Source organism: Varroa jacobsoni, unplaced genomic scaffold (assembly GCF_002532875.2).
Source record: "Varroa jacobsoni isolate VJ856 unplaced genomic scaffold, vjacob_1.0 scaffold_209, whole genome shotgun sequence".
Lineage (NCBI taxonomy): Eukaryota > Metazoa > Arthropoda > Arachnida > Mesostigmata > Varroidae > Varroa > Varroa jacobsoni.
In genome coordinates this window covers 176-15,337 of record NW_019213111.1, presented here as the reverse complement: position 1 = coordinate 15,337, position 15,162 = coordinate 176, and the positions used below count along the sequence as shown (strand labels likewise).

Here is a 15,162-nt window from a genome sequence, read left to right as displayed (position 1 = left end):
AATTGTGGCAATTAATTTCATAAATCCTACAGGTTATAGAAGATACTTGTTTCACGATAACGTTTCCTGTGCCAACTTCTGTATCCGATTGACCAAAGGGGCATTTAACCTAAAAGGAAGTTTAGAAAATAGTTTATACGAATCTCCGAACAATTTATTTCAGGTGGAGACGGCAATTATCGATGTTGAAGGCAGACGCAAACGCAGGTCGGGTGGTATATTTTCCAATTTTGAAGCAAAAACAGAATAAGCCATAGAATACTTCTCCGGACCACCTACAGGAGCTGAAGCAATGCTATCAATCAAATATAATATACGCCTTCCACTGGTGGCAAATCAGATTCTATAAGGTTTTAGTGGAACGGCATCAAACACGCATATAAAAAATTCATTAGTAGAACAAAAGCTAACAGTGGTTACTTCTCTGGGTACGCGTGCGTTTCATTGGCTTCATGGTAATATATATATATATATATATATATACATATATATATATATATACATATATATATATATATAATACTTCTTAACATACTTTCGGTCCAAAGTGCGTCACAACTTCCAGCTCTGGGATGCTATAAGGTTTCACTACTACGAGTGTCCAGACTCGAATACGAGACTTGAACAAGGCTGGCTTATGGTGCTATTTTCTTACCCGTTACATTTGGACAATATAACTCCTCAACAGTCGTGACCCGAATCATAGCAATTAACAGAAATTCTATTTCTGAAGAGCCTATAAAACATATATTACCATGGTGGTGATTATATAAGATCAAGTCCTTAGATCTTCCGTGGATAACAAAATCGAATATATTCGCGTCCCGGCTTCACACGAACTACGTATCTATTTTTTTTACACACGTGTGGTACTGTAAGACCAAATTTAGACTTTCACAGAGAGTGCAAAAGACTGAACTATTTATCAGACATAACCGTTTCTGATTTCGAGTCATGTTATAGACTAGAGGTACATTGCGTGTATAATAACAACAGCATCCTGAAATGTCTCGATCTCATTGGAAATATGTAGAAGGCGTGAAAAGACAAATTCGTGCAATTTTTGTATCATTCATAGTATATTTAGCAACTGAGATATAGAATCAGAAGACCATACGTTCGTACGCATACTAGTTCGTCTTCACATAACTTTCTCTTGTCAGTAATCGAGGATATTTATTAGTTTTAAGTATGAAATCAATTTTTTTAGCATATGAATCTCTCAGTGGAGAGTATTCCTGCTGAACCAAACTTACTTACCAACAAGTTCTTAATATCTGGTCCTTTTCGAGGTAATTCGAGGATATATACACGTCTAGGTAATGGTAACAAAAAATCAAGTTTGATTTTGCTCATTTCTTCATATAGATGCAATAACATAAGTACATAAGTATGTAAACGCTTTAACTCTAAACTCTAAACTTATACTACAAACCACGTCATGTGTCTTTGACTTTAGTGCACAATGACACAAGAACCTTCCCTAAGTATTTACCGCTAATACTAGTGTACGATCTTTCGTAAGTAATATTATTATTACTTAAAAAATATTGTTTATATTACTCATTTACTATTTAAATCGTAACACAAATTACCTACTACACTAGAGGTTTTAATTCAACCCACGATATACCCCACTTGTTTTCTTTCCTAATCTCACTTGCTTCTGTTTTTCTATTGCTATCTATCTACCTTTTATCTTCTATTGCTATTTTCTATTTTGTGTGTTATCCCCACAACAATAACAATCCGGCATTACCTAATGTGGTCTGTTCTAATGCAGTATATCATTGTAGCAAACGTTCCAACCGCCTAAATCGCTTGAAGGCCATCAAGCAAAAATCACTATGGTCATCGTTATCATCAGCAACAGCTCAGGCCTGTCACACTCATCAGTTTCTCCGATTGTTTTCAAGCAGCAGTCATCGTTTGTTTGCTTCTCCATTTACTCTTTCCTCTCCCTCAGACTTCTATGCCTTTGATCTATGATGTTGCCTCCATTGAACCATTACCATAAGCCCCATAATTGCCACTGGGATTTTTATTGTGTTGAGCGCTCAACATGCTGCGGCTGCCGCCGCCACTGTTTCCGCTATTTCCATTACTAATAATTGTATAAGTATTGTGAGTAGCTTGGCGTTTTCTCTCTCTCTCCCACTGATCATTTTCTCCTCCCCCTCTCCTTACTCTAAGCCTTCGCGTCTATATAGCGGACGTGTTTGATTCTGTTTTTTTTCAAGTTCCCTTTCTTCGCTGTTGCTGCTGCTACCGCTGGCGGCTCTGGCAGGGGTCGTCGTGTGTCTCTTGAATTGCTGGGTGGATGACTGTGAATCGGGTTGAGTACACCAGATTTGTGTGCGCCCATCTGTTGTACATAGGTAAACATTTTTTCAAGTTTTATGTACACTGGTGGTGGCGTAGTTAGCATTATTTCAAACGGCTTATAACCACCTCTAACATGAAATGAAATGTGTCTACGCCAAGTTTCGAACTTCTTTTAGGGGAATGAGAGCGAGTACATTATACAGACGGGACGTCACGGCTTAGCTATTCGTCTAGTACGGTAGGGCTTTCATCCACTAAATACTGGACCGCACGTTCTTAAGCCTTGGTTCGGAGCTTAGTTTAGTATTACTTTGAAGCAAGGTTTGCAGGGGCGTGTAGTGGTAGTAAATTAGTAACCCGGTTTCAAACCTGGACCACGTCACGTGTCCTCAAATTCAATAAGCAAACATGTTACCACTGCACTATCAAGAAGAGGATTTGGTCTTGTGTAACTCTTTCTGTTAGTAGGCAAAAGCCGCCGTCGCTACTCCGACTGCTGCTGCTGGCCCCTCCGCCGCCAACTTCGTGCGCACGACGACGAGCTCAGCTTTTCGGGTTGGCTGAAATCTATCCGACCTGCTTCGGGGCTGTTATTTCTGCGCTCTGGTTAAGCGTCGTGTGTCGCGTCACGCCGCGTATGATGCTGTTGCTGTCCGTCTTTGTGCGCCCACTGAGTGGCCCGTTACGCGCTCTGCTCGCTAACTACTCATCGGACCAAATCGTTGGGTGGTTATTTGGTCTGATCGTCTTGTCCGCGACAGTAGCAACGGTGGCAGAGGGAGCGGGTGCTGCCGCGCCAAACGCCAGCGCGGCGGACTTCCCGCCGTTACTTACAGGCAGAGACCATGTCATCATCGGCTGCACGCAAAACAAATACAGGGACGACGACCAAAACATAATGGCGACAGTGGTGTTCCGATGTTAAATGGCTCCAAATCGTTCGTGCTGGTGGACTAATTGCTGTGCACCGTGGTGGTTTGGTTATTGGTGAGATTGAATTGGTGGCTGTTAGAGTGCGTTTCACGACTTTCGTCCTGTGTATCGCCGTCCGGCATCATGTGCTGAGCGGCGCCGATATCGGATAACGCTAGAAGCGGCCATCGGCCAAGGTGAGCACTTCTTCCCTTCGGATAATAGGCGGTTAGCCAGGCTGATATGGCTGTGGCACACACTGCACCACTGCTGTCGTTCCTACTGGGTAGGCTATGCAGGGTTGGGTGTATCCCGAGGCGTAACACATACTTACACACAACGATTGCACACAGCCGTCAGCCAGGCCACCGACAAGTCTGCTGGCGGCAGCAATACGAAGACGAATCCGGCGGTGACGACGACGACTCAGACGAGCGATACCGCCACATACAAAGGGAGGCCTGGCGGCCACAGGCGGCCAGCTATCGAGAGACTAATGCGGCGGCAGCGGCGGCAATAGCAGTAGCAGTAGCAGCACTAGGCGTTACGACGATCGTAGAGTGATTCTCTCTGTCGTCAAACGCCGTCGACGGAGGGGCAGACTCTCTCGCTGTGGCGGAGATCGAGAGGCATAGCAGTACAGCAGCCCCCATCAATCTACTATCGATGATGGGTAAGAGAAGCTTGTGCTTGCTGCTTTGTTTCTCGAACGAAACCATTGTTGCTTAATTGGGATACTGCAGATGACCTGCCGCCAAACCGATTCTATTAATTGTAACATAGCGTGGCGTAACCTAACTAGCACAGTCCTGATGCGATAGGTGCTGAGTCCCGTAAGACCTGTCGGTTCTCGCAGGCTTTCGAATTTGTATCGTAAGCCACCGTTTGTTGAGTGTACTGTGATCTGGTGGTTGGCCTAGCCCGTCTAATCCTTCGAATCTTTATGTAAATCGCAGATAGGTGCGATTTAATGGATAATCTTCGCTTCCCCATATGTGTGTATATATATATAAAGATGAGCGCGTATACCTTCATGATGCAAACGGATAGTTCCTCATCGGCGAACAGCAGTGTAAAGTAAGGGGTGGGGGATAGCGCAAGTCAAATGGGCTACTGATGCTAAAGCGGTAAGAATACGGCTAAGTGTCATTATTGATGTCTGTAGATAGAAATGGGCTTATCCTTTCGTGTTTGTAATAGGCGACCATATGTATGTTCAAGGTAATTGCACATCCGTGGTTGTTCTCCACCATGTTCACACTTAGAAGCTCACAGTTTTGCAAGGCCTTTATCTATAAATAAAACTGGCCTAATACCATTATATGGCATTAACCGGTCCCTGTTGAAGCGCGTATGTCATCTTAGTGTGTTACAAGGAACAGCACAAGGCCGTAGATATTAGAAAAAAACGTGTCTAATTATATTATTCTTTGATGAAAAACCTGTAACATCATTTTAGAGAATTCGAATTATGTTGCATACAAATGTGTTGTATTATAGATTACACTAGTGACGAAGAATTACAGGTATTGTCGAATTTACAACGTTGTTAGGCTGTAGAAAAAGAATCGTTTCTTAAACGATAAAAATTGAATCGTTGATGTGAAAAGGTTTGTCTCTCAAAAAAGGCGTTTTTTGCATCCACTCGTAGAGGTGGTGAAAGTCACGCAATTCAGTACCTGCTGTTATAAGAAAAATAATAAGTAGTCCTGTGTCAATTGATGGCACATTATTAGATAGGACTTATAAGAATCAAAAGAGGAGATGTGGAGATATTGTGAAATCGGTAGGCTTTTAGTAATGTTTAGTTGACTCCAAAGGCAAGTTTTGTAATTACGTGGACTTCCTACTTGTTGTTAATTTATCTGCAGCTGCAGTAGTTAGTTAATTATTAAACTTTGCATACTGGTGTTGGTAGTTGTGATGCCTTCTTTTTTGGTTCCCAATACTGGTGCCATTTTACATTGATATTATGTGCATACTGCACTCCAGTCTCCGTATTTAACTAGTATGCATTATAATCGGGGTTGTGGTGGATTCGTCCTTCGTGCAGCAATGGTCTTGACGGAATGCCTAACGTTTCCTTGATCGGCTCCGGTATCATGATCTTGATAATTTCCCAAGTGCTGGCCAACTGACAGATCTGTGGCCCGATCATAAAGTCGAACTCTATTGATTACACAGTGGGTTTCTTGTGTGAACTCGTTTGGGTGTTGTGCTCCCCTTCGGTAGACCAAACGATTTTTGCTCCAGCATCTTTTCACAAAACAAAAAAATTTAATTGATATGATAACATTTTCCTACTTTTATGGTGTCAATCCAAACCAACTGACATATTCTTATCGTTATCATATGCACCTTTCTTTGTAATTAATAGGCTGCTATAAAGTGTGTCACCTACTGCATCAGCAAACGGCAGGAACCGTATTAATAATTCAAGGCAACTAGAGGAGCTACTGTTTATGGACACTGCCCCGACTAGATTGTATTATACAGATAAATTGTGTGAGTTCCTGTATTTTTTCCTTTGGCCAAACGCACCGACAGTTGGCAAGAACGAGAAATATTCGGCAATAATACCAAGCTAAAAGTAGTCTGGGATACTGTATAATAATAATAATAGTACTGAAAGAGAACGTTCCCTTAAAAAGTTTTTATCTGTTGTTTTTGCTCTTTGACAGGCATTTCTGATATGTTTTTCATCGTCTCTATTTCATTGTTCATCCCATAAGCGATCACCTTAGTTGAGTATGATTTACGTTGTACGAAAATAACTATTGTAGTTGATTAATTTTGTTCATTGAATTAATTTTTTCAATCCTGGTTTTAATGTAGGATTTCCTTCTCGACAATAAATATTTATCAAAAAAAGCAACAAGTAGAATTCCAATAGCTCGAGCAAAATCTGTTTCCTATTGAAAAGTCGGCTTGGCCTTATTCTCTTAGCTCTAAATGAGACCTGGAGACAGAATGCGAACCAAGCTGAATATAGCACACGGTGCATTTTCTTATTCCACTTTGCATTTTGGCCGAAGCTCCGATTATAATTTTTTTCGGCTCTTGTGGTAGTTTGATCGAGCAATATTTAGCCCAACTACAAGACAAATGGTACATCTAGATCGATCAGTAAAAAAAAATTATGTTTGATTCTTGGAGAACGCGAAGACACCATGAAATCTCCGAATACTCGAAAATACAGTACAGTATAGATATCTATGCTCTAAATTTCGGTTGTTACTTAAATCTTATTTTGATTCTTGTCGAAAGAAGCAGTCATTGTTCTACCTGTAAGCTAATTATTGCATAACTGTTTCTTTCTATTTGTCGACTATTTACAAATCCAGCAATATCCGTTAATTACCATAGTGAGAGCTAAAGTTTCCTTCACGCTCATAATTGCGCAGCAGAATACTCCAAGGTATGTCCATCTGGGTCCCCAACGTATCCGTAATTATTTAGTTGTGTCGCAATCTCTCTGTGTTTCCTTGAATTGAGGGTTTTTATAGTTGAATAATACCTAAATAGTAACATGCGAATATTAGGTATCCCAAACCTTCTCTATGTAACTACACATGTTGTGCAGTTGTTTCGTTTATATCTATACTAGATGCTCCTAATGGTAAACAAAAGATTACTACATATTAGCTTCAAATCAGAATCTATCTAGTCGTTGACGAGTATCCGATGTCATCATACATCATAGTAAGACACTTCTATTTAACCTACATCACTAAATTTTATTATTTCGAACACATTTTTGTACATCATGGCTGACTTATCAGTCCAATGAAACAAGTTGAATTAGATAATCTTCGAGTCTATAACTATTATTTTGAAGAGTGCCTGTACTGCATGTGATATCAAACTTTGAACGAGAACAGAGCAATTTTACGATGAGTGTCATAGAAAATGGGAACTTTGTATGAAGTATTCTTAAAAAAAATACATACAAATATATAACTTTCGATATCCTTAGTTTGTTTAGTTTTGTAACCGATATCGTTGGCGTTCTCTTTTTTAAAAAGCTTCGACTTATATATTCTTTATTTGATATTGTTTTATTGTTTATTAGGCTACAAAGCACAGGTAGCAGGACCGGTTGCCCGATGGTGCCAGTGCGTTGATGAGCCCGTATCCTAACCAAAAATGGTTCACCGAGGCAGTTCGTCACACATGCAGGTAATAAAATTTTATAGAACATATATTGGCTTTTAAATATGACGATGCTTTTCTTGTTGAGCTAAGTAATTTGTTAATAATAAGATTAAGGTGAAAAGAGCAATGCTGACGCTTAAGTAGACTAATTAATGCCTGTCCGGTAGGCACGCTCTATTAAGTTGCTATCTTTACACATTTCGAAGACCAACTAGGCATAGTACCTATCTATTGCTTTAGCTCTTTAACATTGTTTTGCACACATGCTTGGCCAGCAAACAGCGTCCGGATCAAGCAAGTTACTGAAGTATTACAGACTCATTACTAAGAACAATAGCGTTGGTTCACAGTTTGTTGACGGATTGAACGCTTTCCCCAATCGGTACTAATCATTTGTGTGTGTTTGAACCTTAATCACTGGCTAATGATCATGATTGAGATTAACAACGGCGAACTAATTATACGACAATATGTAGGCTCAACGATGCGGTATGCTCGCGACGAATGGCGTTATTAGCGAAATGCGTTAAGGGACGACACAAAGCGAGCTAGGTTGATCCAGAAGAGCTTGCTACAGACGTTGGACTCAAGAACATAAAAACCGCAACCGACCTACATTACGGCAGGCTGGCGTTGATGTAGCCTTAGAAGATGCCACCCTGTGAAGATGTATCCTTGCCATCTTGCCAACACCCGAGTGATTGGTCCTGTGCAGCCGTTGTCTTCGATGAAATCTCCACTACTTCTGCTTCTCCATGAAGAGAACGCTTCGACGCAATTGGCATCGGCTGTCTGCTAACTTGACCCTCCGTCGCCGGAAACATCTGCGGTTCGAAACGCATTGACCATCTTTGTCGAAGGACACACGACTTGAAGGACATACCAATGCTTATTGGCACCTCGATAATTCTTGCTACCTGAAAGAGATCCAGGTAAAGTTTGCTCTGCCCGATGTTGTTGTACCATTCTCCAATTTTGAGATACATTTCTCTTCTATCTGTTGTAGCTCGGTTATCGTAGCTGCACACATGGTATGATCTCGCATCAAATCATCATCGGTAGTAGATCCTATCTTGCTTATTTTTCCTGTCCATACTGTTGACAGTGTTGTCGGATCAAGTGTTGGCACAACCTGATCGTCGTGAATGCATTGGCTTGTGAACTATTTCGTAGTCGTGAGGCCACTGTATCGTTAAACGTTGTCTTTATATATGTCAACCCAATTCAACTTCTAGATACGACTCCCACCATTCCCTTAGCAGAGCAGCAACAACAAAGGCAAGGTGGGAATAAACTGAATCCCCGGGGAAAAAGCTCAAAAAATACTTTTGTAGTGATTAACACGGTTTAGGTTGTTCGTCTCGATTGCTCATACGAACAAACATAATACGTCCATTGTTGAGCAAAGTCATTTTGTCATTGGTCATCATAGTTGCATTCATTTAGTGGAATTGATTAAACAACGTATTGCCTTTGTCTGCTGGGCCTTCTATTCCGGAAGAGCCAAAAACTTCGTAGTAATAATAATAACGACTCGAGCAAACCCTGTGTGATAGTATAGCAACATCAGTAATGGAATATTTTAACATATCTAAGCTTCATGTAAATGAAACTCTCTCTAATCGTGGTTCTGTATGTTGTACTTCCTATTCGGTTCCTTTCATGAAGTAAACAAACTGCGTCACAAGATAGTATTTGATCGTTTTTCTTCACCCACTTAATTTTGTAAAGACTATAAAAGGCGAGAAAACTAGTAACACTGCCTTGCACAAACATTTGAAAATTAAATGCACGCTGTCTTATAGTCTGCACCGTATTGCAGTTGCAACTAACCAATAGCATTGTAACAACTGTACTTGTCTCCACATAGTCAACCATAACTTTTCACGCAAGGTGCATCCAAAGCTATCAGCCATAACTACCAATACCATCACGAGCAACTGCATCTGATCATGCTTGCCTAGCAATGCTAATAAGTATAAAACACATGTAACTTGGACTTACTAAATTATTATGTTGAATATCTATGATCTGTCACTGAATGTTGCGTTTTCTGAAGACGATGAAAGTGACTTGTACTTGTAACCTCTCAACTTACCTTGTATGCCACATTTTGGGGTAATTTTTCAATTCAGTTCAATATGTTTTTTAAATTCCTTTTTGACTAGACGATTTTTACCGTTATTGTTGAATTTCGCTTTCATTCGCTGATTTCGGGTTAATATCATTTTCAGATGGCTTTCGAGGCGAAGCCGCCATCGATCGTAACGATCAATCCTGGAGGTTTGGGAAGCACGGGCGTTGGCGTCGGTATGGGGGGCACCATCCAACTGGGAACGTGGACGAACGGCGAGACGGTGTTTCACATGGTGCCCGTGCTTATCAACAACCTCAATTCACAGGCAACTGGCCACGGCGGTCATGGACCCCATGGGCCGGCACCGTCTGCCCATCAAGCACATGTTGGAGGCCATCCGCACATCAACAACAGCCTCAACAACATCTCGAATATATCGTCAATGAGTAACATCTCATCTATGAACAGTCTCAGCAATCTACAAGGCATCAACGGACTTGGCAGTGTGACATCATCGGCAAACTCAATAGTCCCAGCAAACGATGTAAGCTAAAAATTATTTTTTTTACACCTATTATAAGGCAGACTGTAATATACAGTACTCGGGAAATATAAACATTCGGCATAAAGCATAGTCGTACCCAGAAACGTGGTACTCACCTAGGCATAGGCCATCGTGAATCTCATATAAGCCAAGTAATTAAGAGAAAGTGTTGAATAGAGAGGGCAGATGGGGTAATCAAATTCAGACTAAATTTCGCACGTAAAGGAAACAGTTATTTATAAAACAAAACAGCGCGTCGTTTCCAGAATTCCTAGATCAGCTATTATACAATGCTGTTACTCTACCGACAGATAAACGTCTTTCTTTGCTTGAAATCGATCATCTACGTTATTGCCAGATTTCATATGGCTTCAAACAGATTCAAGAAAAATTTATACGAAGCAGACAGTAAGATTCTTAATAGAGTTGAGATTAAAGAGCTCGAAAATTTGCCTGGATCTCTCTGCAAGAGATTAATCGCAATGTTTTTATAGGCAGAATGTCAGAATCGTTCAGATAAGCTGCATCCGTTAGTTTTTTTTACACTTTTTGCGGTTTTCTGCGCCTTTTGTGCTTATTGGCCGTTATAAGGCTCTGCATTTAAGAACTTTGACCTGCTATTAGCCCAAAACTAAATCAGTTGGAATTTTCTACACGCAACGAATTTGGGTGACGACCTTATTCCTACTAACATCGTTTGACGCACGCACGGTTATGTTTAAGTTATTTGTGAACTAAAGCAGGAATATTCTGGAAATACCTAATGAGCGGTTAGTTCCTGAATCTTAGATGTAATTGCGGTGAACAACGTTTATACTGAATAAACAGGACCCTCAGGATTGTCACTTCTGACACATGCAAAAGAATTTATTGAAGTACCTGAAGATACGGTAATAAAATTAAGTTCAAATTTAAATATTTAATTCTGTATATAATATCATCATTTGTATGATAATTAGAATTATTCGTTGCAGGCAACGAAACTGTTTCTATGATATGGATGAAACAATTTTATCACACTTGTCCTTACCTCCGATGCATACGAAGCAATAAAGATGAGAATCACTCCTGAAACTTTTCAGGTCGTATGCTAATTTCGACTTGCATTTTTCTTGCAGGTTACCGTCGGATCTAACGCAGGCCAAGTTGTTGTTAGCAGCAGTAGCAGCCATAGTGGAGGTGGCATCCACCATCACACAGCAAGTGGTCATCACGGAAATCATGCTGGCCACCATCCACATCCACTGGTTACTGCGGCGTCGTACGGCGGGTCTCATGTGACTACGCATGGACATACAACGACTTCGCACGCAGCAGCTGCCGCGCACGCAGCTCATGCTGCCCAGGCAACCTTGGCCGCGCTCGGCACAGTGGCCAGTGCAGGGGCCACCGCAGGGGCAGTGGTTGTGGTCAAAGAAAAAAAACATAAATGTGAGTTCTGCGGGAAGCGGTTCACTCATCGACACCACCTGAAGACTCATGAGAAGACGCATACCAATGAGTTAGAGCATGGATGCTCATTTTGCGATCGACGCTTTAATCGCAAGGATGTGTTACAGGTTAGTTTAGGAACTTCATCTGTGTGAATTTTGATGTATAAGCTATATAGGGATATGTTGTAAATTTCATACATACACTAATAATAACCAATCATATTTTTTGACTAATTGGTTTATTAATTGGTTGGCTCATTGCATCTAGGTGCACGAACGGTCACACACTGGTGAAAAGCCCTATAAGTGTCGCTTCTGCGACGAAGTGTTCTCGGACTGTCGGATGCGCACCCGACATGAGAGTCGGGCTCATCCCAACAAGCAATATGTATGCGAACAGTGTGGCGAGGTATTCGGGGTTGATCGGCGGCAGTTTTCATCACATATGAAAAAGACGCATCGTTCGGCTGTATACAAATGTGAATTCTGCTCGCTGACGTTTGTCAGTCTACGGTTGATGCACGAGCATATCCGTGCGCACCACCACCCGCATCCGCCCGCCCTTCCGTTGCCTGCTCCACCGCAGCCAACACGAAAGCAACAGCAGCAGCAACAGCAGCAGCAGCGCGTGCAGATCGTTCTTGAGCCCGAGGTCGAAGCGCCGGACGTACAAGCCGTTGTCAGCATCGAAAACGGGGGTAACAGCGTGCATGTACGGAACGTGGCCTCAAGTCACGGAACCACGACTGGCGGAGGCTCTTCAAAGGGTCGCCGAGGGAATCAGCAACATTCTGCGGGCGGCTCAACTGCTGGAAGCGGCGGGGGCTCCGGAGGTGGCGCGACGGCATCATTCAAGTGCACGTACTGCACGCGGACATTTAACCGCAAGGACTGTTGGAAAAAGCACGAGCGCTCGCATACCGGCGAGAAGCCATATAAGTGCCGATTCTGCGTCGAGCCGTTCGCATGCACGACAGCCCGTGCTCGACACGAACTTAAGTACCACCAGGGCGAGAAGTACCAGTGCGAAGAATGTCGACAAGAATTTCCCACCAAGCAGCTATACAACTCACATATGAAGGGTTCACATCCGGACGAGCCTGGCTCACTTCGATGCGGCCTCTGCGCGAAAACGTTCAAGGAGGCCAGCGAGCTGGAACGCCACATCACAGCAATACACTCGACACACGACGAACGCCTGATGAGGGCGTGCAGCTCACTGTTACCGTCGCATATTTCTGCGGCAATCATCAAAGATGAGGGATCCATGCTGAGTACCGGAAAAGACCATCCAAATCAGGGCCAACAACAACAACAACAGCAACAACAGACACCGCAACAACAGGCCGCACAGCAACAAGTAGCTCAACAGGCCGCACAGCAACAAGCAGCCCAACAACAAGCTGCTCAACAACAGGCCGCACAAGCTGCACAACAGCAGGCCCAGGCGCACTTTTTGGCTCCCGAAATACTCGAGGAGGACAACCCAGCTAATGAGCTATTCGAAACGTAACTGTTTTCCAATCAGCCTGCAGCTGCTGATTCGGGACATCAACTATTACTAGAGCTATAAAAAAGAAGCACGGGGTGTAAAAACAGAGAGCAGAAGAAATTAACAGGGAGAAGATTAAGAAAATCATAATAATGACCAAGTAAACGTGACCATGATAGGATGATGATACCCCCGATGAAAATAGAAATTATAATAGTGACAACGTTCATTCAGAGACAGTACTATCACCGTCGACAGCCAGTCACTCCTGAATGAATGACCTTACCAAGATGATAGACGATGATGACACATCGTAAATAACGTTTATGGGATGCTAAACGATATACCGTCGATGAATAATGTTTATTAAAGTTGGATTAACGACAACGTCGACAACAAGCTGGTTGGACCGAAATGAATATGTACGAAACGATGACCTGGTCGTAGTATAAACCAGTAGTGTATATTATCGTTCCAGTATATTCTTTTGATTCGTATCATTCAGAGCTCCTCTGCTCATTCGCTCGCTCTCATAACCAGAAACGCGGTGTTCCCATACAACGTTCTCGCCCGTGTTTGCTGCGGACTCGCTACTCTGATGATCATTCCTCCACAACATCCATCGATTCACACTCATTGATTCATTTATCTCAGCGGTCCTGACGTCAGATAAGTGGCAGCCAACCTCCTTCCGGGTAAAGTGCGCCAATAATCGCTTCTATCTTTTAAGCGATGGTAAATATGTTCAAACCGTGAACAGGAGGTGGATTAATGCCTGACTATATATATACATATACCGTGTATGTTGATGATGGTGATGCCGCTGATAATGGAATTTAATATTTTGTCTGGATCTTAAAAACAGTGACAAGATTCTATATTAATGGCAGAAGAAGCCGCAAAAGGTCAGGGAGAGACAGATCGCGCAACAGAGAAAGACAGTGCGCATGAATGACCAACACTAACGATGAGATACATGTAAGAATAACAATAATTATATAATAGTATATATCTATATCTGTGTGTGCGTGTGTGTACGACCATGTAAGATAACAACAGTTGATAAAACGGGCTCATTAATGGCAATGCGCCTTGTACATCAAGCGCAGCTCGGGGATCGCAGGTGAAAATGGCAGAAAGAATCTATTAAATGAAAGACAATACGGCACCAGCATTGATGCATGCGTGTGGCAGTTGTGATGGTTGCCGTTGTCAAAAGCCGCATACTGCGATGCCGTGACACACCCTGCCATGTGTTTGGGGGAATTGCGACGCGTGGGTGCTCGGTCCTTGATACCATAATAGTAGTAACAGTAATAGTTTATTCCCTCGCCCCCTAAGTCTGTCCTAAAGTAGTCTAGTCAGCGTAACAAAGCGGTAAGAGGCCACAAAGACATCATGAGGGGTATTTGACGGAATCGATATAGTACGGTTAACAAGAGTGCCTCCGCCTGCGCCCGCTGCACAGTCCGGCAACACACACAGAACGCTATTTCAGTGGCTACGCTGCACGCACGTCGGTTCCCCTAGCGCTTATTTTCATATGGGTGTGGTCAGTGAAAATGTGCGGCTTCGAGTAGTCCCCATGCATATGGCACTATATATCCATTACAAGTCCAGCTATTTGGAGCCGATCGATCAGTGTGGAAAACATCTTATTATTGTCGTTTCATTAATAGGACGGAGAAGAAATAAATATTGAGTGAAAAAACTGGTCGAGTAAGATCAGACAAACAGGGCGGATCGAAACAAAGGAAAAACTTGTTTTTTGCTGGAGAAAAACGTAATTTTGTTAGTTGTGCACTATAAGCGGAAAACAAAGTGTGCGCACATAAAGCGGATCACATTATAAACTGATTACAATTATGATGATGATTACTATTATTGTGGGTAATAATTATATAGTGCAACACAAAGGAGCAGAATTTATGAGCAAGCAATGCAAAAGAAACGAATGGATCGTTGAAGAACCTATAAAAAGAGAGAGAAAAATTGAACAGTGTAAAACATGAAAACTCTCCAGTTAGATCCTGCCCACGAAGGATAAGATATGATAAAATGTAAACGACATAACCGGCTGTAAACTGTAAACGGAATCGAGAATAAGAGAAATCTAGCCTCAATTATTAGCCTAATTCAGCATAGGCCTCTCCGAGTACTTGTAGCTTTATTATTCGTTTATTACAATATTCTCGATTATAGCTCTTATTACTGTTATCACGGC

General features: G+C 42.1%; 1 protein-coding gene across 2 annotated transcripts; it reads left to right on the top strand.

The window, feature by feature from the left end:
- Nucleotides 1-1,103: 1,103 nt before the first annotated feature.
- LOC111273659 (uncharacterized) lies at nucleotides 1,104-14,930 on the top strand. 2 transcript variants are annotated; one of them, XM_086973557.1, is made up of 6 exons: nucleotides 3,417-3,434; nucleotides 7,310-7,416; nucleotides 7,869-8,324; nucleotides 9,627-10,013; nucleotides 11,132-11,572; nucleotides 11,715-14,930. In XM_086973557.1, the coding sequence occupies exons 4-6, from the start codon at nucleotides 9,627-9,629 to the stop codon at nucleotides 12,957-12,959; spliced, it is 2,073 nt and encodes a 690-aa protein (XP_086829683.1). In that variant the 5' UTR covers nucleotides 3,417-3,434; nucleotides 7,310-7,416; nucleotides 7,869-8,324; the 3' UTR covers nucleotides 12,960-14,930. The 2 variants fall into 2 exon arrangements, with proteins under 2 accessions (XP_022711194.1, XP_086829683.1); XM_022855459.2 differs by lacking the exon at nucleotides 7,869-8,324 and having other exon boundaries at nucleotides 1,104-3,434.
- The last annotated feature ends 232 nt before the right edge of the window (nucleotides 14,931-15,162 follow it).